We start from the raw sequence: 24909 nt of genomic DNA on the forward strand, positions 1-24909 counted from the left end.
CGAGACCTGGGCAGCTTGCACCATCAACCTTGCTATTTCTTGGCTGCAATGGCCGCGGTCGCCGGCCTTCGGGCCTTTGGGGCGAAGTGGCCCAGCTGGCTCAGGCGCAGTCCACGGGTCCCTCTCTCCGCCGGCTTCTGCAGCCCAGGCTCAGCAGGACCTGCGGGGTCGGAGTCAGAGCCAAGGCTCACCAGCACGCGACAGCAGGACGGAATCAGGTCAGCCTGCGGGCAGTGCCAGGGCTCTCCCTGGAGTAGGGCACCAGGATTCGGGATAAACAGGCCTTGCTGCTCCTAATCCTGAATTATTCGTCAATGTTCTTTTCGATTTCATCTCAAAAAGATGACATCTTTGGTGGAGGAATCCTTGCATACTGAGTTTACAGGTGTCTCTTCCCTGTGCACACTAGTACGATGCACATGTGAGGGTTGTAAGTGAAATCTTCCTGATGGCCTCCTGACAGGGCTACCGTGCACAGTTACCCAGTCGTTTCTGAACATTTCTGCTAGTGCTAGTGTGTAGTAAACACACACGCACGCCACCTGCTGTTGAAATGGCCTCCAAGAAAACCTATCATAAACATAAATTTTTTTAAAATAAAAATAAAAAAGATCCATACCCTTACAAACGAAATCAGTGGGCTCCAGTGTTGGGACATGCTGAAATGCAGGGTGGGGGTAGGTCAATAAGTAAGGGTAAAGGGCACATGCCCTGATCTCTGTCCCCTTGTGCCACAAACCTAAAAGCCTTAAACTTTCGTTTGTATCAGTGCATAACCTGGATATAATGAAGTCCCTTCTAAGGCCTGGCCAGGACAAAGCTACGAAAAGAGATGTTTCCATGTTTGAGAGTTACAGACGGAGCTGTTTAAGTGACACATTCCCCTACTCCAGTAACTAGCTCTTCTTAATCCTAGAAGAGCATGTCTGACTTTTTAATCCTCACCCAAATATTTATGTGTTCCCCCAAAAGGGCTGAAAGCCAGCCTCTGGCCTTAGACTCCTTCCACATCTTCCCTCTGCCCTTATACCTCGCCATTGCTAAAGCCTTTAAGGAACTTGCACACAGATCTGAGGATACCCATCCAGGGTGCCCATATTCTGTCTGTCCCCTAACTCCCTACACACAACTGTGATGGTCACCACAGGGGATAGGCATTGATGGGGCTCAAAAACTAAAATGTATCTTACAAAGAGTAATCCCGTTTCCTGTGGACGCCTTGCCCATCAACAGAGATAGAAACACTCCCAAAAAGCCGAGCAGAGGTGGTGCAAGTCTTTAATCCCAGCATTTGGGAGGCAGAGGTAGGCAGATTTCTGAGTTCGAGGACAGCTTAGTCTACAGAGTAAGTTCCAGGACAGCCAGGGCTACAGAGAGAAACCCTGTATGAAAAGAAAGAAAGAAAGAAAGAAAGAAAGAAAGAAAGAAAGAAAGAAAGAAAGAAAGAAAGAAGAGAGAGAGAGAGAGAGAGAGAAAGAAAGAAAGAAAGAAAGAAAGAAAGAAAGAAAGAAAGAAAGAAAGAAAGAAAGAAAGAAAGAAAGAATCCCAAAGAGAGACATAGGGCTCACACGTATAAGGACCTTCCTTTCTGATTTTTAAGGAGAAGCTTCTGATACTCTGGTCATAAGTTGGGTATGCTAGCACAGGCTTGTAATCACACCACTTTGAGGGCTGATGCAGGACAATCCTGAATTCAAAACCCTCCAGAACAACATAGCAAGTTCAAGACTAGCCTGGACTGCATCCTCTCCCCCACAAAATAAAGTCTGGCCATCTCTGATCAGAAATTCTGGCAAAAGATGGGAGACTGAGTCCTTCAGACAGAAACATGAATCAGGAGAGGAAGGTGATGAAGCCAGTTGATTATAGATCATAGAAATCATATATTAAGATTCTTCCTGAGTCCAGCATTAGAACCACACTGTGGTAGGCAGGGGGACTTGTGTGACTTGGTCATTCTTGCGTTTCAAAGCTGTGCCTCAGAGCAATAACGCTGTCATACTGTGAGGACCAGCTATGACGTGAGAGCTGTCAGGCACTCTGCACTCACTCTCCGTAAATTACACAATGTCCTGCAAGATGCCTATCGCCGCTCTTCACAGACAGGAGTCACGTACAGAGATGACTGTCAGGAGGTAGGCGAGCAGGAGTCTGAAAGAGACCCCCTCTGCCTCCCAAGCTGAGGTCTGTCTGCCTCCCAAAGTGTTTCCCCTCATGCGCCATCGAGTGGACCAATGAGACTAGTCCAGTCCACTACCGTCCGTGGAAATAGCTGTGGAAAACAGCAGTGGTATTTTAAAATGATGATCTTCAAAGAGCTCATTGGACCATTTATAGGGGCCATTACACCTCTATAGATGTCCTATGGGAGAGACCTCATTAGAGAGAACTTTGTCCTTGAAATGCAGAGTGTTGGTGAAGGTCTAATTTACGGCACTCCACTGAAAGAGCCCTTGGCAATGCTGAGACTGGCGAGAGCTTGAGGAGTGTTGATGTCCTGGCAAATACAGGACAGATGACTTTTAGGCTCCAGCTTGGGTGACAGAGCAGCAGCTCAGAGGAGAGGGGCGAGTGGGAAGGAAGATACCCCACGCACACCTCCATGGAGCAGTCCAGAGACCATCATAGCAAACACACAGATCTAGAGCTCTGGAGAGGGGCTTGAACTAGGGGGAATGACCGGGAGATGTCAGTACAGAGGGGGCAGTTGGTATCGTGGCCATCAGTGAAGTGGCCTGGGCAGTGTGCACAGAACAGAGCCGGCAAGGGATGGAGCTCTGAGTGTCTCCTGCCAGAGCCCAGGAGCCCAGAAAAAGAAGGTGTGAAGAGACTAGAGAAGAACGAAGCCCTCCCAGAGGCGACTGTCTCCTAAAGGGGGGAGTCGTGCAGGCCTCCGGTGCATCTGGGCCTGGCAATCAGGAGATGACCACTGAGATGGGTGTCAGTGAGTGGTAGGGAGAGAAGTCCAAAAGAGAGAACTGCCTAACAGCGAGCCAGGAAGGGTTCACAGGACTCACAGCAAGCCCACGTGAGTTGGAATCTTTTCGTGCATTTTTACCTTAAGGTGAAATAAATACTCGGTGGCAGCTTTTGTGTGTGCGTATGTGTGTGTGTGTGTGTGTGTACATGTGTGTGCATTTGTGTATGTGTGTGCATGCATGTGTGTGCATGTGTGCGTGTGTGTGTGTGTGTGTGCATGTGTGTATGTGCATGTGTGTGTGCATGTGTATGCATGTGCGTGTGCATATGTGTGTGTGCATGTATGTATGTACATGTGTGTGCATGTGAATGTGTATCTGTATGAATGTGCATGTGCACACACATGTGTGTGCATGTTCTCTCACATGCACATGTGCATGTGTGTGCACTTGCATGTGGATGTGCAGGCCAAATGATTACCTGAACTCCTTCCATGTTACCTACCCTTTTGAGATGGGTTTCCTACTGGCCTGGAGTCTGTCTTCACCTCCCCAGCATTAGAGTTCAAAGTACATGTCTTTGAGACAGAGACAGACAGAGAAACTCAGGTTCTCATGCTTGCAAAGGAATCCCTTGACTGAGCCATTTCCCCAGGCTTGGACTGGCAGTGCCTTCTGTGTGCCACCATGAGCACACTCATTATTCTGCCCCAAGGTTCCAGGTAATTTCCACGTCTTCCATAGACAAAGATTTCTAAGTATCAGCAGACCAGCTGAAAGCATCCCCATACATGGGAGAGAGTATGTTGCTGAGAGACAAAACAATCCCACAGCTACCTGGGAGCTGCTGCAAAATGGAAATAGTACCCCAAAATTATTCTTATAGAGCTGAGATAAATTTAGCCATCAGAGTTGTTTAAAAAAGAAAGAAAACCCCTTCTCCTAAATGTTATCTATGGAGGCTCCAATTGAACATGTAGAATAAAATACCATATTCAGAAGAGAACGGACAGAGAGGGCTTAGAGCCCGCCCACGTGGATGGAGCCCGCTAGGACATCTAAAGCACGTGATGAGAATCTGGTTTGGGTCGCTGCCCATTTATTTCTAAGGACAGCAAAAACCAGACATTCCTATGTAAGGCTGTAGGATGTGTTCTGAGCATGGGCCATTTTAAAACAGCTCTTTTCGAGATGCTACATCTGCTGCCCGGGTTTGTCTGTCTGCTCTCTCTCTCTCTCTCTCTCTCTCTCTCTCTCTCTCTCTCTCACACACACACACACACACACACACACACACACACACACCTGTTCTCCAATGGCACAAATTATCCCGCATGATTACCAGAAACCTTTATAAAGGCCGCAGTGCTGCGTGTGCCCCAGCAGCCCGGCCGCTGCTAACTTTTCTTTGGAATGGGTGGGAGGAGGAGATGGGGCAGGGGGACTTTTGCTTCCTTGGCTCCTTTCCTGACCTCATTCCAAAGAACAGTACCTGGAAGTAAGTGGTGAGTAGGACCTGTTTGTCAGCTTCACCTAACCGGGCTACTGTCACCTGAAAGTCCCATCCTCTGTGGCCACAGATGGTTTGGGAGCTGCTGTGGCACACCCTTGCTGTGGAGTCGGGGGAGAAAAGGCTAGTATACCTCTCAGGCCATCTTTGTCCTTGCTTTGACACAGCTGTCACTCCAGAATGCTGACAGGCCCTTCAGGCTGGCACCACGCCCCAGCAGTTCCTTCTTCTTGAGTTTCAAAATTGCTCCTAAATTAGAAAGGAATTGCAGGGGTCTTCTCTTGTTTTGACTGGAGCATGACCCGGGGACTATCAAACGCTTTTCGCAGGAACATTGTCTTAAGCAATCCCAGGAGGAGGAATGCGCTGTCACTGGCCATGCTGAAATCTCTCCGAGGTGACATTCTTCACGAAGCTGAAAGTGAAGACCTGAAAGTCATTATAATCTCAGGTATTTCTCTGAAGCCTGCCGTTAGTGGTCCGCGGCGCCCACATAAGGTTTCTGGAAACATGCCGGTGAGCCTCACATCACTGGAGCATTGCTCTGACTTCCTTTGAAAAACGTTGAGAACATCTGTGCTGCTGTGGTCTTGGCCCTTGTTAGCTGTGGGGATTGTAGCAAAGACCTTTGCTCAGTGCAATCATGGCTTCTCCTTGTCATCAAAATCAGACAGTCTTGGGCTGAGGCGATGGCTCAGCTGGTAGAGCTCTTATCCTCACAAGTGCCAAGCCCACAAAAAAGAGCTGGGCTCGGCATTACAGGTCTGTGATCCCAGACATGGGGAGGTGCAAGGCAAAGACAGCTGGCCCCCCAGAGCTCACTAGCCAGAGAGCCGAGCCTACTCGGTGAAGTCCCAGGCCATGAGAGACCCTAGCTGAGGGAAAAAACAGTAGACACCTGAGCAATGACACTTGAGGCTGTGCCCTGACCTCCACATCCATCCATCCAGGACCACATATGCACACAAGATCAAAGAATCAGGGAGGGATGCAGCTCAGTGGTACAGCACTTGCTAGCATGTACAATCTTCAGAACCACACACACACATACATATACACACACAAATAGACACACATATACACATACACACATACATACAAACACACATATACATATACACACATATATACACACACATACACGCATACACACATACACATGCACATACACACATACACGGTCATACACACATATACATATACACACATATACACACATACACACATACACATGCACATACATACACATACACTGTCATACATATACACACATACACACAGAGAGATACATACACACAAATACACACATGCACACATACATACCCATACATACACACACATACAGGCAATGCACACACATACATACATACACACGCATATATATACATGCACATGCACATAGATACATACATGCATGCACATATGTACATACATAGATACATAGATACACATACATACACACACATGGACATACATATACACATACACACATTTAAGACAGAATTCTAATTTAGAAACTCAGTTTCTTCATGGACCTTATAAGATGGCTTTATACTCCCCTTGATGACTCAACAGCAGTCAGCAGGTGGGCCATTGGAGCTGCCAATAATTAGTCTGTCTCTTCTGTTTGCTAAATCTCATACATAAGTCTGAAGTGTCATCTTAAATTGTGTCAAAAGTGTGACATTTTGTCGATTTCTTCCCTCTACTTTTCCAGTAAGTCTTTTGGGGGGTTGTTGTTGTTGGGGTTTTGTCTAAGCTCCACCCCACACCTACCTGACAATAGCCAGGTATGCCCCGCCCCAGAGATCTGGCCCACTATAAGAGGGGCTACTTGCCCCTCCTCTCTCTCTTTGCTCACCGCTCTCCCACATACTCTCACCTCTCTGCCCCTGGGGCTCTTCCCCCCCTTCCACATGGTCATGGCCGGCCTCCACTCTCTCTCTCTCCTCTCTCCCCCTCCCTCTCTCTCTCTCTACCACTAACTCCCATCCCCTATTCTGAATAAGCTCTATTCTATACCATGTCTGTGTGTGTGTGGTCCCTCAGGGGCAGAGGTGCCCAGGCAAGGGCCCGCCTGGACACCTTCCCCCACGCCACCTAGCCACACTCACATAACCCCCTATATTACCCCCTTTAAGCCTCATCATCCTGCTGAATCCTTCATCCAGAAGTAACCCTGACTCCTTCAGTTGTTGTTGTTGTTTTTAATGTGTTTAGATGTCTTGCCTACATGCATGTCTGTGTACCATTTACATGCCTGGTGCCTCCAAGGCCAGTGGAGGGCATCTGAACCCCTGGAACTGACATTAAGATGGTTATGAGCTGCCATGTGGGTACTGAGATTCAGAGCCAGGTCTTGGAGAAGAACAGTCAGACATTTTAACAGCTAAGCCATCTCTCTAGCCCCTCTAATAGATTTTTTAAATAAAATGATCACTTTGGAAGTAGAGAGATGGCCAGTGGTTCAAAAGCGATTATTGCTCTTGAAGAGGACCAGAGTTTGGTTCCCAGCACTCATATCGGGTGGTTCACAATCACCCCATAATTCCAGCTCCACAAGAACCATGCCTCGGGTCCCCAAAAGCACCTGTACTTAAATGCACATCTGTACAGACACAAACACATTATTAAAAATATTTTTCCTAGACAAGGTTTCTCTGTGTATTCTTGGCTGTCCTCTGTAGACAAGGCTGGCTTTGAACTCACAGAAATCTGCCTGCATCTGCCTCCCAAGTGCTGGCCTTAAAGGTTTGTGTCACCACCAAGTAAACATAAATTATTTAAAAAAAAAAAAAAAAAACCCTATCACCTCATATATACTGCAGTGGCGTCAGTAAAAGTACCACAGCTTCTTCACACACCGCAGACGCTGTTTGCTGGCGCTCTGTTTAAGCATCAGTGTCTCCTGAGATACTCGGAGCCACCCCACCGCCTTAGCAATGGCCAAATAGAGATTTTTCAACTGTTTTATATGATAAAGGGGAACGAAGGTAGAATTAGTAGCTCGCAGCAGGCATCTGAGGTGTAAACTGGCCAAAGGCTGCTAACATCTTAAGGACACCTCTTTCTCACAGGAATGAGAAAACAGGATGTGTTGCTATCCCAGGGAAGTGGGAGGAGGAAATGTCCTCAGCTCTTCAGGGGAGCGACACTGTTGTTAAGAATCACACAGGAGCCACATCCTCAGCTCCTTTCTGTGAAATCCAGAGCTGGCGCAAGGTGTTTCTGCTCACACTCTGACCTCGATGGGTGATAGGAATACTGCTCACTCAGAGCATGGCAGATTTCAAAGGACCTGCACACGTCGATATGCTGAGCCCAGACTGAGTGCAAAACTAAAACCTTCAGATCCCACAGGCCTTGTAGGAAGCTCCGATCCCCAAGCCTTCTCCTGCCATTACATCTCGCCACTTGGCTGACTCTGAGTGTTAACTTTTTTTTTTCTTTCTTTTTTTCAACTGGAAACACTCACAGCTGAGGGCCCTGTGTTTTCATCTGGACATGATCTGAAGGAGCTGACAGACGAGAAAGGCCGTGATTATCACACTGAGGTATTTCAGACCTGTTCTGAGGTAAGCCAGGGTGATGACCGGCATTGTAAGCATGGAGGCTGTATTGTATTAAATACAGAGGTAGCCTTCTAGTTGCAGATGAGCGTCTATCCACAGGGCCTGCTCACTGGGGAGGTGGATTTGGAAGCTCTGTCGTTACTAGTGAGTCCCTCAGCCAAGCAATTATTGGGTTTAGACTTTTAAAAAGTAGCCATGCCGTCTGGGGAGATGGCTCAGTGGTTAGAGTGCCTTCTGGGCAACCATGGGGACCTGTATTTGAATTCCCAGCATCCACGTGAGACACTGCATGGCCACACACATCTGTAGGCATGTGGACACAGGAGACCCATGAGGGTTTGCTGACTGCCAGAGTTGCCAGAAACCCATGAGTTCTTGGTCCAGGGAGAGACTCTGGCGTAAGAGAGTAGGACTGAATGATAGAGCAGGACACCAGACACTCTCCTCTGGACTGTGCGTGTGCATACATGGGTATATAACACACAGATCAGACACGTGTGCGTGCATGTATATGCACACACGCACACACATGCAATGCACACTCACATACATGCACACACATACATACATGCACACACATGCATACGTGCACACACACATACATGTACACACATACATGTGTACATGCACACACATGTATACACACACATGCACATGTGCACACATACATGCACACACACACACAACAAAAAGGTAACCATAATTTGCTACAGACTATATGTGCCAGCAAGATAAAATGATGTACCCAGAGCTGCCACCGACAGGGTTTCCAGCTCTCTTGGTGTGCTGGCTTGGAAGAAGAGATAAAAGTTGGTGATGTTCACCTTTAGGGAGGAAGAACCTCAGAGTGCTGTGGTAATCATTTTACTTATTTAAACTGTGCTTGGAAGATTGCTCAGTCGGTGAAGTACTTGCCAAGTGGGCATGAGAGACCCGAGTTAGGTAAACAGCATGCATGTTTTAAAAAACAACATCACCTCCAAAGAAGAAATTAACCTCTCCGATTTTATTTCCTGGTTGTGGAAGAGTCAGAGGCTGTCCTCAAGTGTCTTCCTCAAGCACTTGGGTTTGGAGATTAATCTCTCTTTGAACCTAGAACTCAGGGATTAGGCCAGCCTTGGCTAGCCAGTGACCCTCAGAGATCCTCCAGTCTCCACCTCCCCTGCACTGGGATTACAGGTGCATCCAAGGATCAAACTCGGCTCCTCGTGATTGCGCAGTAAGCCCTCTACTGACCAGCCCATCTCCCCAGCCATTCAGATACATCCTTGAGCACAGATTGCTTCCTTTGCTGTTCCAAAAACTCATAAGCACACCAGATGATCACTTCCTCGCTACATGGGAAAACAAGGAGAAAACGTGATTCCCTTTCCGTTTTATGGAAAAGAAGAAACAAACCAGAGTTAAGACTTAGCATGTTGTCTGTTTTAGGACAGGGTCCTGGGTTGTTATATAGCCAAGGCTAGTGTTGAACTACCAATCCTCCTGCCTCCACCACCCAGGCACTGGGATTACAAATGTGCATCACTTGCCTGACAATACAAACAAAAGATCTGCATCTTTTGTTTCACACATTAGCAATGTTGGCACAGTAGCTGATTCTCCGGCTTGCCAGAGTTTGATGCTTTCAGAGCCATTTTCCTGCTAGGGAGGCGCTCGCCTGGTAGAGCATCTACCTATCATGTAGAAGGCCCTGAGTTTAGTACACCACACTGAAATAAAAAACATTTTCTACCAATTCCCAGTATATTTGATTAAAATAGAAAAATATCTAAAAAAAGAAACCTGTACACACATGCAACCTCCATAAAGCACCTGATTTTTCTCCCTCTGCTCTGATATCTGGATGAATAGAGACCGGAACAGGTCAGTAGAGGACTGCATGGGGGTTGGGGCTTCTCCAGGATGCAAAGGCCAGGTGTCTTGGAAGCTCCTAGTTCATTCACGCCTCTGGCCCCTCAGAAAATCCTCAGTGTACACATAGGGCTTAGTCCTAAAAGTCTAACAAGAATACACGGCTACTGGCCTCTTCTAAAGACTTCTTTTTATTATTTTTAGTATGTGCACATGTGTGGAGGGGCATGCACACATGAGTCCAGGCACCCACAAAAAAACAGAGGCATTGAATCTCCAAGAAGTGGGGTGACAGGTAGTTGTGAGCTACCCAACATGGGTGCTGGGAACCAAACTCTGGAAGAGCGACTCAAGCTTTTCAACATGGAGCTGTCGCTGTTCTTTAGCACTAATTCTGTGAACCTCAAGTCACCCTGGGCAAATGTGAACACCGGGAAGTCATGTGAAATCTGCTTCCTAGTGTGATCAGAGAGCAGACTAGAGCAGAGTGAGCTGTGTGCCTCACTGTTCAGTTCCTGCGTGGGACAGTTGGAGGCTAAAGGCAGACAGGAACTGCCCTGTGAGCTTGGCCTCTGCAAGGGAGAGCACATTTGTTACAGACCACAAATCCTGCCCAACTGCCAATTATTTACAAGTCGGGAGGAGGACAGACTAAGGAAGAACTGGTTATGGAAGAGGTTGAGGACTCCTCTGGGTGCTGATGTGGTAACCTGGAGACTCATTTCTCTTTCCTCTTCCAACCTGTTGACAGCTGGAGAGTCTCTCCTTGAGGAGACCCTTCCTTCCTATCTACTCCTCACCAACGAAGTGAGAGTAGCTGGCTTTCGCAAGTAATATGGGGAGAGAAGAAAGGAATACAGGCCCTCGGTTGTGCAGTTGTATATGGCTGACCCAGAGTTCGGTTGCTGCACCTTTTAGAACAGGCAGGACTCTAAGCAGTACTAATTCAGGAAGATTTCCCAATAGGCAGCATTAATTCTTGACCTCCGTGGGTTTGATTATCCTGGCTTGTTTCTTATCTTGTTTGGTTTGGTTTGGTTTGGTTGGTTTGTTTGCTTGGTTTTGATTTTTGAGGCAGGGTTTCTCTGTGTAGCACTGGCTGTCCTAGAACTCTCTCTGTTGACCAAGCCTCAAACTCACAGAGATCTCCCTGCCTCTGCCTCTGCCTCTGGAGTGCTGGGATTAAAAGCCACCACCGGCTGGCTTGCTTGTTTTTTTAATCAAAGTTCCCTTTGTCTTTTCTAAACTGCCTTCTGAGTTGATTTAAATTATTTGAATTGATGAAAATAAGTATGTATTATAGAAGATCTTTAAAATTTAGAAAACAAAAGTAAGAAAGACTCTTGTCATGTAACCACACACACACACACAGGGAACACTGCACGATTTTGTTGTGTTCGAGTTTAGTCATTTTTTCCTAAGCACATAAGTGTGTGTCACATGACTGCAGCACCGAATGCTTCTTAAGCCAGGTGGCGTTCAACAGTAGACTTCAGGGTTGTTGACATAGGCCCTGGCTCTGTTGGGTTAGCTTAGTGCTGATGTCATACCTGCCTCAGTGCTGTGAAAACTGAAGGGTCACATGGCTTGTTCAGAGTCATTAGTTAGTGAGTAAGAGAGAGACTGGGTGCCAAATCTAAGCAGGCTCGCTCCGTATCACTATGTAAGCTCTACGACACCCAGGTGTTTTCTTAGAAATGAAGATTTCTAAGGGGAGAACATTGCATTTATTTAATAGCTATAGTTCAGTGTCCACAGACATTATATCTGTCATCTTCATATTGCTATGAAGAAATAACTCAAACAATGAATTTATGTTTAAAAAAAAATGGGTTTTGACATTCAAATTTAAGATTGGAGGCCAGGCATGGCGGTGCATGACTTTAAAGTCCCAGCAATCAGGAGGCAGAAGCAGGTGGAGTTCAAAGGCCAGCCTGGTCTACAGAGTGAGCTCCAGGACAGCCTGGTCTACAGAGTGAGCTCCAGGACAGCCTGCTCTACAGAGTGAGCTCCAGGACAGCCTGGTCTACAGAGTGAGCTCCAGGACAGCCTGCTCTACAGAGTGAGCTCCAGGACAGCCTGGTCTACAGAGTGAGCTCCAGGACAGCCTGCTCTACAGAGTGAGTTCCAGGACAGTCTGGTCTACAGAGTGAGCTCCAGGACAGCCTGGTCTACAGAGTGAGCTCCAGGACAGCCTGCTCTACAGAGTGAGTTCCAGGACAGCCTGGTCTACAGAGTGAGTTCCAGGACAGCCTGGTCTACAGAGTGAGCTCCAGGACAGCCTGGTCTATAGAGTGAGTTCCAGGCCAGCCTGGTCTACAGAGTGAGCTCCAGGACAGCCTGGTCTACAGAGTGAGCTCCAGGACAGCCTGGTCTACAGAGTGAGCTCCAGGACAGCCTGGTCTACAGAGTGAGCTCCAGGACAGCCTGGTCTACAGAGTGAGTTCCAGGACAGCCTGGTCTACAGAGTGAGTTCCAGGACAGCCTGGTCTACAGAGTGAGTTCCAGGACAGCCTGGTCTACAGAGTGAGCTCCAGGACAGCCTGGTCTACAGAGTGAGTTCCAGGACAGTCTGGTCTACAGAGTGAGCTCCAGGACAGCCTGGTCTACAGAGTGAGCTCCAGGACAGCCTGGTCTACAGAGTGAGTTCCAGGACAGCCTGGTCTACAGAGTGAGTTCCAGGACAGCCTGGTCTACAGAGTGAGCTCCAGGACAGCCTGGTCTACAGAGTGAGTTCCAGGACAGCCTGGTCTACAGAGTGAGTTCCAGGACAGCCTGGTCTACAGAGTGAGCTCCAGGACAGCCTGGTCTACAGAGTGAGCTCCAGGACAGCCTGGTCTACAGAGTGAGCTCCAGGACAGCCTGGTCTACAGAGTGAGTTTCAGGACTGCAAGAGAGAAAAGAGATCAAGAGCCCACAAGCCCTTTACATTTTTTTAAATATTTGTTTTGTTTTTATGTGTATGAGTGTTTTGTCCTCATGTATGTGTGTGTGTTGTGTGTTCAGTGCCCGAGGAGCTCAGAAGAGGGCTTCCATACTTCTGAAACTATATTACAGGTGGTTGTGAGATACCATGGGCGCTAGGAACCAAACCTGGGTCCTCTGCAAAAGCAGCAAGTGCTCCTAACTGCCGATCTGTCTCTCCAGTTGCACCCCAATTGCTTTTGGGGGAATGTGCCAATGACCTGAGGACCTCCCAAAAGGCCCCACGCTCACTGGCTCGATCACCTCCCAGTGACACCACCCTGAGATAAATCTTTAATCCATGGACTTTTGGAAAGCATCCACCCAACCACCCAACCATAGTAATCATTTACTTTTAAAAATTGTTTAATTTATTATCATTATTATAACTCTGGTGTGTGTGTGTGTGTGTGTGTGTGTGTTGTATGTAGGCACTCATCCCATGACACACCACACGCATGGAGTAAGAAGACAGCTCTGTAAAATCACATCCCTCCGCCCAACTTCCTAAGAGCATTGAATTCAAGTCACCAAGCTTGCATGGCAAGCGCTCTGCCCACCGAGCGATCTCACTAACTGCACATCTGCATCATTTCTGGTTTATTTTGCTGAAAGGTAATGATTTGGTGAACATGATTGACCGAGGAGCTCTTTGCCTATTTCAGAGTTCTTACAAGTAGGATTCCTGAGTCAGTGGTATAAAAAACCAAAACAAACAAACAAACAAACAAAAAACAACATTCAAAATGAAGGAAAATTTTTCCTTTTTTGCAACAAGACCAGACAGCATGTGAGTTCTTCCTGTCTTTATTCTAGTTCTCTATAGGAATGAGACCCATCAGTAACCTGCCCCCACTAGCTTCCATGACAGGCAGAAACCAATTACATTCACAGACAATACTCTGTGTGTTTATACATATGTACTGGGAAGACTGTTAGTTAACAATGTCAAAATCTCAAAAGATGACCACAACCTCCCAAAAGAAAAAAATCTATCAAATATCATTGAATTCCCCTAAATACACCACAAATATGTATTCTTTGATGATGAAATGGTTTTGGAGAAAGGCAGGGATAGATACTTATATAGTTTAGCCAACAACAGTGTCCTACTCAAACATTAACAGCGATGCGTAGTGTATAGATGGGACAGCCTGCCCCACTCGGGCTACACGGCAGATGGTAAAGCCCAGCTGAAAACCTCCCAGCTAGGCTGGAGAGATGGCTCAGCGGTTAAGAGCACTGACTGCTCTCCCAGAAGCCCTGAGTTCAATTCCCAGCATCCACATGGGGGCTCACAGCTTCTGCAATGGGATCTGACGCCCTCTTCTGGTGTGTCTGAAGAGAGCAATGGTGAATGCTTTAAAACAGAAAGAAAAGAAAAGAAGCAGGGTTATAGATAGGACACAACCACAGCTCCACAACCTTGGCTACATATCATAAAGATGGTAAAGCCAGCTCTTCACCTAGAAAATAGACCTAAAGTCTGTTCCACACCTAAGATAGGTGCCATATAATTGGCAACGCCTAAAACCGCCTCCATGTCAGGACACAGATGCATAGGGAAGAGGCCTACTCTGCACCTAGACTAACAACGTATAAGTGGCACAGCCTGGTCTCTGCCTGGGCAGCCTGGTCTCTGCCTGGGCAGCCTGGTCTCTGCCTGGGCTACGTGAGAGGCAGATCTTACACAAGTTTAGATCAAGCACAGGTGAACGCTACAAACAATAGACAGGTAAACACGAGCCGGATGAGACGGGGCCTCCAGGGTCCCATGGCATGCAGTCTTCCAGGAAACTTTTGTAAACAAGTAGACGAATCCATGCTACAGTGACTATAAAATCTTGGGTGGCCGAGGCAGGGATATCACACATCTCTGCCTCCCTGAGCTGCAGAGAAGGTTTGGAAACCAGCTTGGGCAGCTCGGTGAGAACTTGTCTCAAAATATAACAGAAGAAGGGCTGAGGATGTGATTCGGTGACGTGCTGAGGGTCCGGGGTGCTATCAGCATGCCAAACCCCAAACCATGCAGTGACCACGAAGCAGACACACGGCATCCGTATCACTGAGCGCCGTGTGCTGCACATCACAGTCCTGCTACTCTAGAGTGTCAGGGTGGGCGGTCACCTAGACGGTGGGAATTATCCGTCTCATTGTAATATACACGTACACATACACAAATGTGTGTGCACGTGCATGTGTGTGTGTAGGTGTATAAGTGTGTGGGTGTGTGTACACATTCATGTTTGTAGAGGCCAAAGGACAGCCTAGATGCGACCCTCAGGACACCTCTTCTGAGGTAGGGCCTCTCACTGGCCTGGAGATCCCCGGTTAGGATAGAGTCTCTGGTCAGTAATGTCCGAGGACCCTCCTGTCTCTACCTCCCAAGTGCTGCAGTAAGAAGCGTGGGTCCCCATGCCAGGCTTACTTGCTGTCTGTCTGTCTGTCTGTCTCTGTCTCTCTCTTTGCCTCTCTCTATATCTCTTTCTGTCTCTCTCTCCCTTTCTCTGTCTCTGTCTCTCACTCTCTTTCTCTGTCTTCTGTCTCTCTCTGTGTCTCTGTGTCTCTGTGTCTCTGTGTCTATGTCTTTGTCTGTCTCTGTCTCTCTTTGTCTCAGTCTGTCTGCCTCTGTCTCTGTCTCTCACTCTTTCTCTGTTCTCTGTCTCTCTCTGTCTCTCTGTGTCTCTGTCTGTCTCTCTCTGTCTCTGTGTCTGTCTGTCTCTTTCTCTGTCTCTGTTCTGTGTCTCTGTCTCTCTGTGTCTCTGACTCTCTGTCTCCATCTGTCTCTCTCTGTCTCTCTCTGTGTCTCTCTCTGTCTTTCTCACTGTCTCAGTCTGTCTGTCTCTCTCTTTCTCTGTCTATCTATCTCTCTCTGTTCTGTGTCTCTGTCTCTCTATTCTGTGTCTCTCTCTGTCTCTATCTCTATCTCTCTGTCTCTCTCTGTCTCTGTCTCTCTGTCTCTCTATCTCTGTCTCTATCCCTCTCTGTGGTATCTCACTGGAGACCGATCCGTGGCCCTCACACTGTGAGGTGAGCCCTTAGCTCATGCACTATCTCCCCAGGCTTTGATAATCTTATCAAGTCCCCGTCATAGATACAGTTTGCACCTGACCGAAAGCGTCCTTGCGCAGGGCCCGACCGTGTAACTGGCTATGGGGGAGGGGCTGATAAATAGCGAGTGTTTATGAATATAAAAGGCAAGTTTCCCAGGCAAAACTCTTCAAGTCCGTGAAGGTCGTTTTTCTTTCAATTGCTGCCTTGAGGAAAAGCCCAGATGTAGCCCTATCTCCCCTCCCAACTTGCCAAGGTTCAAAGAGCAATAATTTAGAAATCGAAGTTTCCATGGCAACACAATCTGTTTAGAGTGTCATGAAAAAATAAGCTTCAAATAGAAGTTAGCACTCTGGCCCTCTGTGGTGGTGGGGGTCACAGGAACACGCCTCTGTCTCTCCTCTCCGTGCCAAGGGCTCTGTTTCAGGAATTTTGCTTATTTTTATGACAGCGGGGTGTCTCCCCTTCCCGTTTTAATGGGACTGAGAGAGTTTGCTATGCGGCATGGTAATTTGAGAAGTAATTACTAAGGAAATTGCCTTCGAGTCCCCTTCCCACCTTAATTTTCCAAGGAAGCCAATTTCAGACTTTTAACAGGAGGGCTGTCCCGAGATACGGAGAACTGACAGTTGTGAAGGAGTTTGCTTGCTCCACAGGAACAAGACCCCACCCTTCTCCAGCAGGGCGCTGGGGCGGCGGGAGGAGTGGGCTCAAACCCCACAGCCGCCCACTTCCCGTCATGCCCTGCAGGGCCTTAGGTACATGACCCCTCCCCTCCCCCTCATGGGAACCAGTTGTGAGCCAGACTCTCCAGTCTGCTTCATCAAAGATGTAACACAAGCGGGTGGCTTTATGCTTAGACTCTCATGAGCCAGTCCGTGAGGAAGGTGCTCTGCGGAGTCTGTCACCCGGCAGGTCAGCTCCCGGGGCTGCGCGGAAGTCAAGTGGGCCTATCTGTTCACAGGTCATGATGCTGATCCGGAACCACCCGGTCCCCATCCTTGCCATGGTCAATGGCTTGGCCACAGCTGCCGGCTGCCAGCTCGTGGCCAGCTGTGACGTCGCTGTGGCAAGTGACAAGTCTTCCTTTGCTACTCCTGGAGTGAATGTTGGACTCTTCTGCTCCACCCCTGCGGTCGCCCTGGGGAGAGCCGTGCCCAGAAAGGTAATTGAACTGCCCCTCTTGGCTCATGGCCTCCGGATTTTAGCTTGGGAAAAGTGCCTCTGTGGAGGTGGGGAGATGCTTGTTGAACAAGCATAAAGACCTGAGTTCAATCCCTAGAACCTACATTAAAAAGCCGGGAGTAGCGGTGTGCTCCTGTAACCCTGATGCTGAGAAGGCAGACACAGGTGGATAGCGGGAGCCTGCTGGTCGGCTAGCCAAGGCTACTCAGTGAATTCCAGGCCAGTGAGAGATGCTGCCCCCCCCCCCCATACAAACAAGATACATGGCACCTGAAAAATACCAGAAATTAGCCTCTGGCTTTAGAACACACACACACAAACACACACACACAAACGCGTGCACACACACACACACACACACACACACGCATGCACTCACATGCACGCATGCACTCACATGCACGCACACGCCAACTACAGTATCCTCTGTCTTCTCTACTGGACATTCTGCCCAAAAGCCACTCCTGTCCTCCTGTGCTGGGGGATTGAAGCACTCATTGCCTGTTCCCTGTTCCCCTATATCAGGAAACAGCACGTGTCAACCTGCGAACTCGCCATATCTCAATCTTACAAGCCCCTCAGTATGACTGTTTAGGTTTCTCATTTTCAGGAAAGCATAGCCTTTGCATAATCTTCCTTGAAATGCAATTGAAACAGTTTTGGTCCACCCAATGGCTGCCCACGAGGCCCGATGCACAGCAGGCCAGTGTCAGGGGCTGAGGCTGAATCTCTGGCTATTGACTTCTTGACAACCTTTCTCATTCCAGAAAGGGTTTAAAGTGTTTGATTTACAGTGCCAGGTTTACAGTGGTGAGACCAGAACTAGCCTGTCCATATTATGTGACTCTGCACAAGGAGCAGCTGTGTGTCAGAGCTGTCTTGTCATTACTAATGACGGTCGGGTCCGTTTCCCCTTGTAAAGTTGTCTTCCTTCTGCAACCTCACAGAATAGCATTTAGTGAGCGTTTCCCTGAAGCAGAAAGCGGTGTCCATTCTGGGGGAAAGGCATCCTGTTCTTGGTGAGAAATCTGGAAATGAAGGCTTGAACCTACAACAGGCAGCGAGCGAGGAGTAAACAGCTTCCTAGAATGGACTAGTTGATCTTGAAACAACTGCAAAACTTAACAGTGGCTCACAGGCCTGAGGCAAGAAAGAAGTGAGACCCAAAGGGAAACCGGTAGTAGCGCCAAGGAGCGCCAGAGAGGATTTTTTCTCTTCTACAGGACTTCCTTGTTAGTTTAGCAGAAACGTGTGCACCTATGGAGAAACTGAAGTTAACCCCAAGCCATTGTGCTGACACCAGGCTGGAGTGGGCCGCATGCTGCAATAGGCGACGGTTTGCTCATAAAGGGGAAGCTCGTTTATTATTTTAGATAGATATTTGCCTTAAGTGCATCCATGTTTAGTGAATATTTCTTACGTCATTGCCCAGACATCAAGTCAAAATATATTACAGCTCTCCTGTGATACTCACAGACTGTTTTGTCACCGCAGACGAAACCGTGAAGCCGTTTATAGCAAGAAGGTGCTGTACTGGTTTACCCTCTTCCAGCACGTGACTTGCTGGAAAGTTCCATGGGAGAGGCATTTAGGTCCTACTAACAGGGTAAAAACGTCAGGCCTTCTAAATTAAAGCTTATCAGAATTCCTAGAAACCTCATACCGTATCATGTTTATCAAACTTTACGACTGTTTTTGAAAAGAAAGAGGAGAAATGTAACCAAAATATCCCTTGAATTCCATGGAAGCCCAGTTCTCGGAACCACGTTGCGTAATCTGCACAGTGTGATAGATGAAGGGGCGGGGCCACCGTGAGAACCAGAATCACTTTTTCCCTGCTAAAGACCGTTTGGTCAGGAAGCAGGCCTTCCCCAACGATGAACAAAGCAATCTGTCCTGGGGGCGGAGAGAAGGCTCCGTCAGCAGATTCCAGCTGCACAAGCAGGAGGACTGAGCTCCATCGGCAGAGCACACTCGTCAAAGCCGGGCCCGTGCCTGGCGTGCCTGGTGTGCACACTTGTAATCCCAGAGCTGGGAGGCCAAGAGGGGAGGCTCCCGGAAGCTCAGGGACCGACCAGTCTAAGCGGTCAGCGGTTTCCACCCCCGGAAAGGTGCTGCCTCAAAAGACAAGGTGGACAGCTCCTGACAACACCACCCAAGGCTGACTTCTGACCTCTAAATACACATGCCCACATGCACCCAGTCCAATGTGCGCATGCACACATGCCACACACACACACACACACACACACACACACTCAGATTTCTGGTTTCTCTTTATGTTCTGACCCCCCCCCCAGAAGAATACTGAACTCAAGCACACTGTGAACATACCATTGCAGCTGCTGGTGATAGGTCCCTGTGTTTTATCCAGAGAGAAGCAGGCAGGTGCTTTTGCAAACTGTCCTGGATGGAAGTCTCAGTCCTCTGTTGCAGGTGTTAGGACAGCATGTGTTGGACTCTACTTCCCTCTGCTGGACACTCTAGGAAAATGTCCCGCTGTGCCAGACAGTAAAGATGGCAGTTCTACTGGACAAAAGTCATGGAGTTGAGCCTACTGTGCCAAGACATATTCATCTTATTTCTAAAGTCACTCCCTATTGTCTTGAATATGCATCCTCATTGTGCCATATAAAAGCCCTGCCTCCTCCTGATGCCCTCTTCCCCAGCCAGGGCTGGCCATGCACAGCTAAGAGCCAGCACCTCGGGCATCCCATAGGTGTGTCAGTAAGTGCCCTTCCCAACACCAGCCCCTTCACCACGGGAGAAATCCTTGCTTCCGCTTACCTACCCACTTGGCTGTGTGCTTGTACACCCTTATTTTCCACAGGTCTAATTCAGAGTGCAATCCTCACTCGGTCCCCAGCCCTCACCACACACTCAGACGTGACTCATATTGACTATTTCACAGTGAGTCCTACGCCAAGCATAATTTAGGAAATGCAGCTTAAAAGCACCCTGGCAGATGAGTGACTTTTCCCAGGTTCCCAGGGAGATGAGGGCAGTGACCTGGTATGATACCTGTGCACACCTGGTGGGTGTGCACCATATCCTATCCTCCCCTGCCCACTCCCTGCATCTCCTCAAGCTGCAGTCCATAGTCTCAGGAAGACAGACACCATTGCTACAGCCTAAACATGTTGTTCCCCGAGTTCATAAGTTACAATGCAATCATCAAAATGGCAGTTGTTGGAGGTGGGGCCTTGGGTGTGAGTGTCAGTCAAGGGTGGAGCCTCGTGATGGGATGAGAGCCCGTAGGATAGGGGAGCCAGGTCCCATGTGAGGACACAGTGATGCTTCAGTCTCTGAACCTGGAGTCAGGTTTCTCCCTGGACACTAATTTTGCTGAAACCTTGAATTTGGCTTCCCAACCTCCAGAGCATGAGATCTTCCTGCTTCTTCTCAGCTACACAGTTTATGGCATTTCGTTCTTATAGTCTGGATAAGGCATGGGACCCACCCAAAAGATAAGCAGAGAGCCAGAATGCTGCAGCACAGTTATCACATCTGTGTGACCTCTTTGCTTCCCTGATCTGATCAGGTGCTGTGAAGCCCAGAAGCGAGTATCAGAGTCACAGAAACATCCAGTCGGAATGAGGACGTTAGCATTAGCCACTCCACTCACTGGCCTCTACGGAGAATCCAGTTATCTCACATTAATCTGTTATCTGAAATAGTCACCAGAGCATGGGGGATGCAGGTGCCCACCCCTCTGTCCAGGGCACAGATCAGACTCTGAAGGGTCAGTTTGTTTGACCCTGGTGGTTCCACATACTGGGGGTGTCTGTCTCCAAACCTCTCCTTTCTATAAGATCATCGGACATCCAGATTAAGTCACGGCCTCAAATCTGGATTGTCATTTTGAATGAAAATCCCCCTAAAGAATTACTGACTTACAAACTTCTTAGGGTGACCAAAGAGATGCCACCCTGAAGGGCAGCTTGAGTCTATTGGGGGAGAGGTGAGGGTATCTTTTCTTCTTGTCCATCTGAAGCTCCTGCAAACACCCAAGTATAGAAACTTGGGTACTCCAATAAGATTGTGCTGACTGACTGGAAAAACAACTGCCTTTTCCTTAGTGACTGTCACCCCCTAACCTCTTAACCATCTATATGCTGTTAAAAACAAAAAAACAAAACAAAAAACAAAAAAAACCATGTGGCTGGCTCCAGTAGACAGAAAGGTAAACTGAGGCCTAGAGAGAGGGATGAGCTTGGATCCCAAAGGTGGGGTTAGAATGCCAGCCAGGTCTTATGGCCTTTGACCTTGTTTCCAGTAGTCTTCCTTGAGTTTGAAGTATTAATCTCACGAATACTTGGTCTTCTGGGCTGAAGGGAGAGAATCCAGGATTGTAGACACAGATGCATATTGGGGAATGTATCCTTCTGCTGGTCTAATATTTTATCCTCAAACTTGTGGAAGAGAGCAACATACCAAAGTTCTCTAGGCTAACCTCTTCCACCCTTGTGTTGTAATTCCTCAGAGGGCCCCTGAGTCCTCTTCTCCCCACCTTGTGTCCATCCCAGTACATCCAACAACCAGACCCTACCGTCTGCCTCCTTCCTTCCCTGATCTCTTGTTTCATTACCTCAACAGCTAGGACTTCTGGTATATGTGCAGGGTCACCATGGTGTTTGTTGGGCTATGTTTTGTATGGGGTAGGAAACATAGAGATCAGAACCTGACTGCAGCCCAGAGACCAAGCAGAGACCCTAGCACAAGGCCAGAGAGGAAGGTCTTCCCTGGCCAGCGGTGTTACCAAGACTGAAGATCCAAGAGAAGGGCAGATGGAAACTGCTGTCCCTTTCGACCTAGATTTACAGCCGCTGTAACAGGATCTGTGCTGTACTCTGCTTGCCTTCCTAGACCCATTCCTTCCTTCATTCCTTCATAAATATGGAAGGTTGTTTCTGCTGAGCAAGGCAGTCTCTCTCCTAGTGCTGGGGACAATGAACAGAACACGCACCAAAAGCCCCTCCCTTGTTGGAGTTACATGCTAGCAAATGCAATCAACACACAAGTGTGTATATTGTACAATATGCTGAATGGTGAAATGATGAGCGGGTAGCAGGAAATGAGAATTTCAATATGGGAGCCGTGGAGGGCCTCCTCGAAAAGGCGACAAACAGGGAGCTAATGCCTTGAGGGGAAAACGTTCCAGGCAGAGTGGGAAACAAGCATGTGGACCCTGAAGTGAGAACACACTTGGTGTCTGAGAATGGCCACCAGGGTTTCCAGAGATGGAGAGGAAGCACCCTTGTTCAGGGTTCCTGTGCATCCACAGACTGCCCTCCTCTTGTCAACATAAGCTTGATGCTATGGATGCTGACGCTATAGCTTTTTAGGCTATTAAATGAGGCTGTAGAATGCAGGGGAGGGGAGAGGTTGTGCCCCATCTTCTTGCGAACTTAGCATCAGGGAAAGTGCCATCGTGAGCGCAGCAGGTCCCCTCCTTGCCAAGCATCACAGTCATGCCAGGCTCTGTGTCTGGTCCCTAAAGACATTTAAGCCTTTTCATGTCCCCAGAAGAGAAGCTACTCTTTGGAGGTCCTGCTGAGGAAGTGGCACCCATGATCTTCTGTTCTTCTGGAAAGTGGCCCCTGTACCATTTACAGGAGGTTATGAGCCTTTTCCCAGCAGGACTCACGGTGGTCCCTATCAGATGGGCCGCCATTCCACATGTGGCCTTTAAGGGGTAGATGGACTCCTCAGGACCACCAGGGCCTGCTGATCAAATCTGTGCAGCACTGACAGGACCCCAAGGGGAGATTCCACCTGTTCTTGGATTCTTGTATTTTTCTTGGGTCTTGGAATGATCCGGTTGTCTTCCGGGCAGGAAGTTGGGGTGTCGACAACATCAAGGGGTGATAGATGGTGTGTCATTTGAGGAAGCAGATACCTGGGCTGAGGTGTGTAGGTCAGTCTAGAGTGACTTGCTGCCTGTGCCCGGGACTACTGGCCGCCTGACCCTACCTGCCCTTGGGGGTTGAAGGTGAGGTGGCAGGGAGTCAATGACACAGACTCCATGAGCAGGTGGGAAACACCACAGCAAGCTCATCTGAACGCTGCTGCAAGCTCCTTAAATACCCCCCACTCGCGCCCCATTGGTCCCAAGAAAGCATCGCTTCTAAACAGCAGTTCCTGATTGGCTGGCATTGTCTGCGTCAGCAATCCTTGGTCTCTCAGGCAGTCCTCAATTAGGTCCTCCTGCAGGTGCTGCTTTTGCAGCTGTTTCTTAGAGGTGGCCCTGCCAGTCCTGCTACGGTGACTGTCTCAGTTCAGTGAAACGGAGATGGGGCTGAGGAAGCCTTGGTTATGAAGAGCGCTTTACTGACCCCACCTGTCCCTTCCTCAGGTGGCCCTGGAGATGCTTTTTACTGGGGAGCCCATCTCTGCTCAGGAGGCCTTGCGCCATGGCCTCGTCAGCAAAGTGGTGCCGGAGGAACAGCTGGAGGCAGAGACCATGAAAATAGCAAAGAAGATCGCCTCTCTGAGCCGCTCTGTAGTGGCGCTGGGCAAGGCCACCTTTTACAAACAGCTGCCGCACGACCTTAGAACCGCGTATTTCCTCGCCTCCCAGGCCATGGTAGACAACCTGGCCCTGCAGGATGGGCAGGAAGGAATTGAAGCCTTCATCCAGAAGAGAAAACCCATCTGGTCCCACTGAGCCAGCAGGAGGAGTGCTGAATTGACAGCCCTAGGACACCCACCCGTCCCCCCACCCCTCACCCCTACCCCACCCCCACCCGCCCATCCTCTCCTCACGACCCAACCATAGACTGCCACCTCTTGGTTGTAAGAGAACATAGCCAGCCTTTCTAACTTGGATGCGGTTTCTCAGTGTGTGATCTGTATTAAATGCCATGGTTCTGTGGGAAATGAATGCAGGGGAGGAAATGACTTCCTAGGTCAGTGGCCAGGTTAATATGCACTGGGGGGTGCGAGCCGTGACAGAAGCCCCAGTTCCCGGCAGAGCCTGAAGTGAGGTGCTGCCCATACAGACAGACGGACGGACGGACGAACGGCAGTCAGGGGAAGCGGGAAGGAAGGGGCCACCCCCATGCTTCTGTAGTTTCCTGCAGGCACAGTCCGTTCCGGTTACTCATGGCAAGTTGAACATTGTCAGATCTCCATGTGATGATCTCCACACTGAAGAGTTTCTTGATTCTACCAGGAAATCATCACGCCTGTGGCTTTGGAATAATCTTATGTGATTTGAATAAATTAAATATTTATAGAGCTGGGTCATTTCATTTCTAACCCACTGCAAGCTAAGAAAGCAAAGAGAGAATATTCCGTTTATATGTCCACATTGAAGGGCACATAGCAAAGGACTGTGTCTTCTAATGAATGGATTACTAAACCAGAGTATAAACGCAGCCCACAACAGGGAGAGGACCCAGAGCGGGCCCCACCCTTTGAGAGCCTCTTCCTCAGGGCACATTTCAGAACTGCTCGCAGCTTCTGGTAAGAAACAGAGACTGAGTTCCCTGAACTCATATTTTTTGGCCTCTGGTCTACTATAGCCCAAAAAGTATTCAAAATTTCTTTATCTGTAAACTTGGCCACAAGTCAATATTTATCTGTCTGTCCATCCATCCATCCATCCATCATCCATCATCCATCTTTCCCTTCTTCCCCATCCTTCTTTCAATCCAGTGCTAAGGATTGAACCAAGAGCCTCATGTACACAAGGCAAGTATTCTGCCACTGAGCTAGACCCCAGTCCTGATTTTTAGTTAACTTTTGTCGCCCGAGAGTAGACCAAAACAAGGCCTGATGGCACTCCCCTGTAATCATGCCTACTGTGTAATCTGAGGCAGGAGGATCACACATTCAAGATGAGACTGTATAA

At 48.5% G+C, this 24909-nt stretch overlaps 1 protein-coding gene across 1 annotated transcript; it reads left to right on the top strand.

The window, feature by feature from the left end:
- Echdc3 (enoyl-CoA hydratase domain containing 3) lies at positions 1-24289 on the top strand. Its single transcript, XM_052157752.1, has 5 exons — positions 1-218; positions 4758-4879; positions 7906-8003; positions 16834-17034; positions 23410-24289. The coding sequence occupies exons 1-5, from the start codon at positions 49-51 to the stop codon at positions 23719-23721; spliced, it is 903 nt and encodes a 300-aa protein (XP_052013712.1). The 5' UTR covers positions 1-48; the 3' UTR covers positions 23722-24289.
- The last annotated feature ends 620 nt before the right edge of the window (positions 24290-24909 follow it).

Source organism: Apodemus sylvaticus, chromosome 14, assembly GCF_947179515.1.
Source record: "Apodemus sylvaticus chromosome 14, mApoSyl1.1, whole genome shotgun sequence".
NCBI lineage: Eukaryota > Metazoa > Chordata > Mammalia > Rodentia > Muridae > Apodemus > Apodemus sylvaticus.

Excerpts from the sequence above, each read along its gene's own strand:
- Echdc3 (XM_052157752.1), top strand. The coding sequence starts at position 49 with ATGGCCGCGGTCGCCGGCCTTCGGGCCTTTGGGGCGAAGTGGCCCAGC. Across the intron at positions 8,004-16,833 it reads TATTTCAGACCTGTTCTGAG|GTCATGATGCTGATCCGGAA; the intron begins GTAAGCCAGGGT and ends ATCTGTTCACAG. Across the intron at positions 17,035-23,409 it reads GGAGAGCCGTGCCCAGAAAG|GTGGCCCTGGAGATGCTTTT; the intron begins GTAATTGAACTG and ends TCCCTTCCTCAG.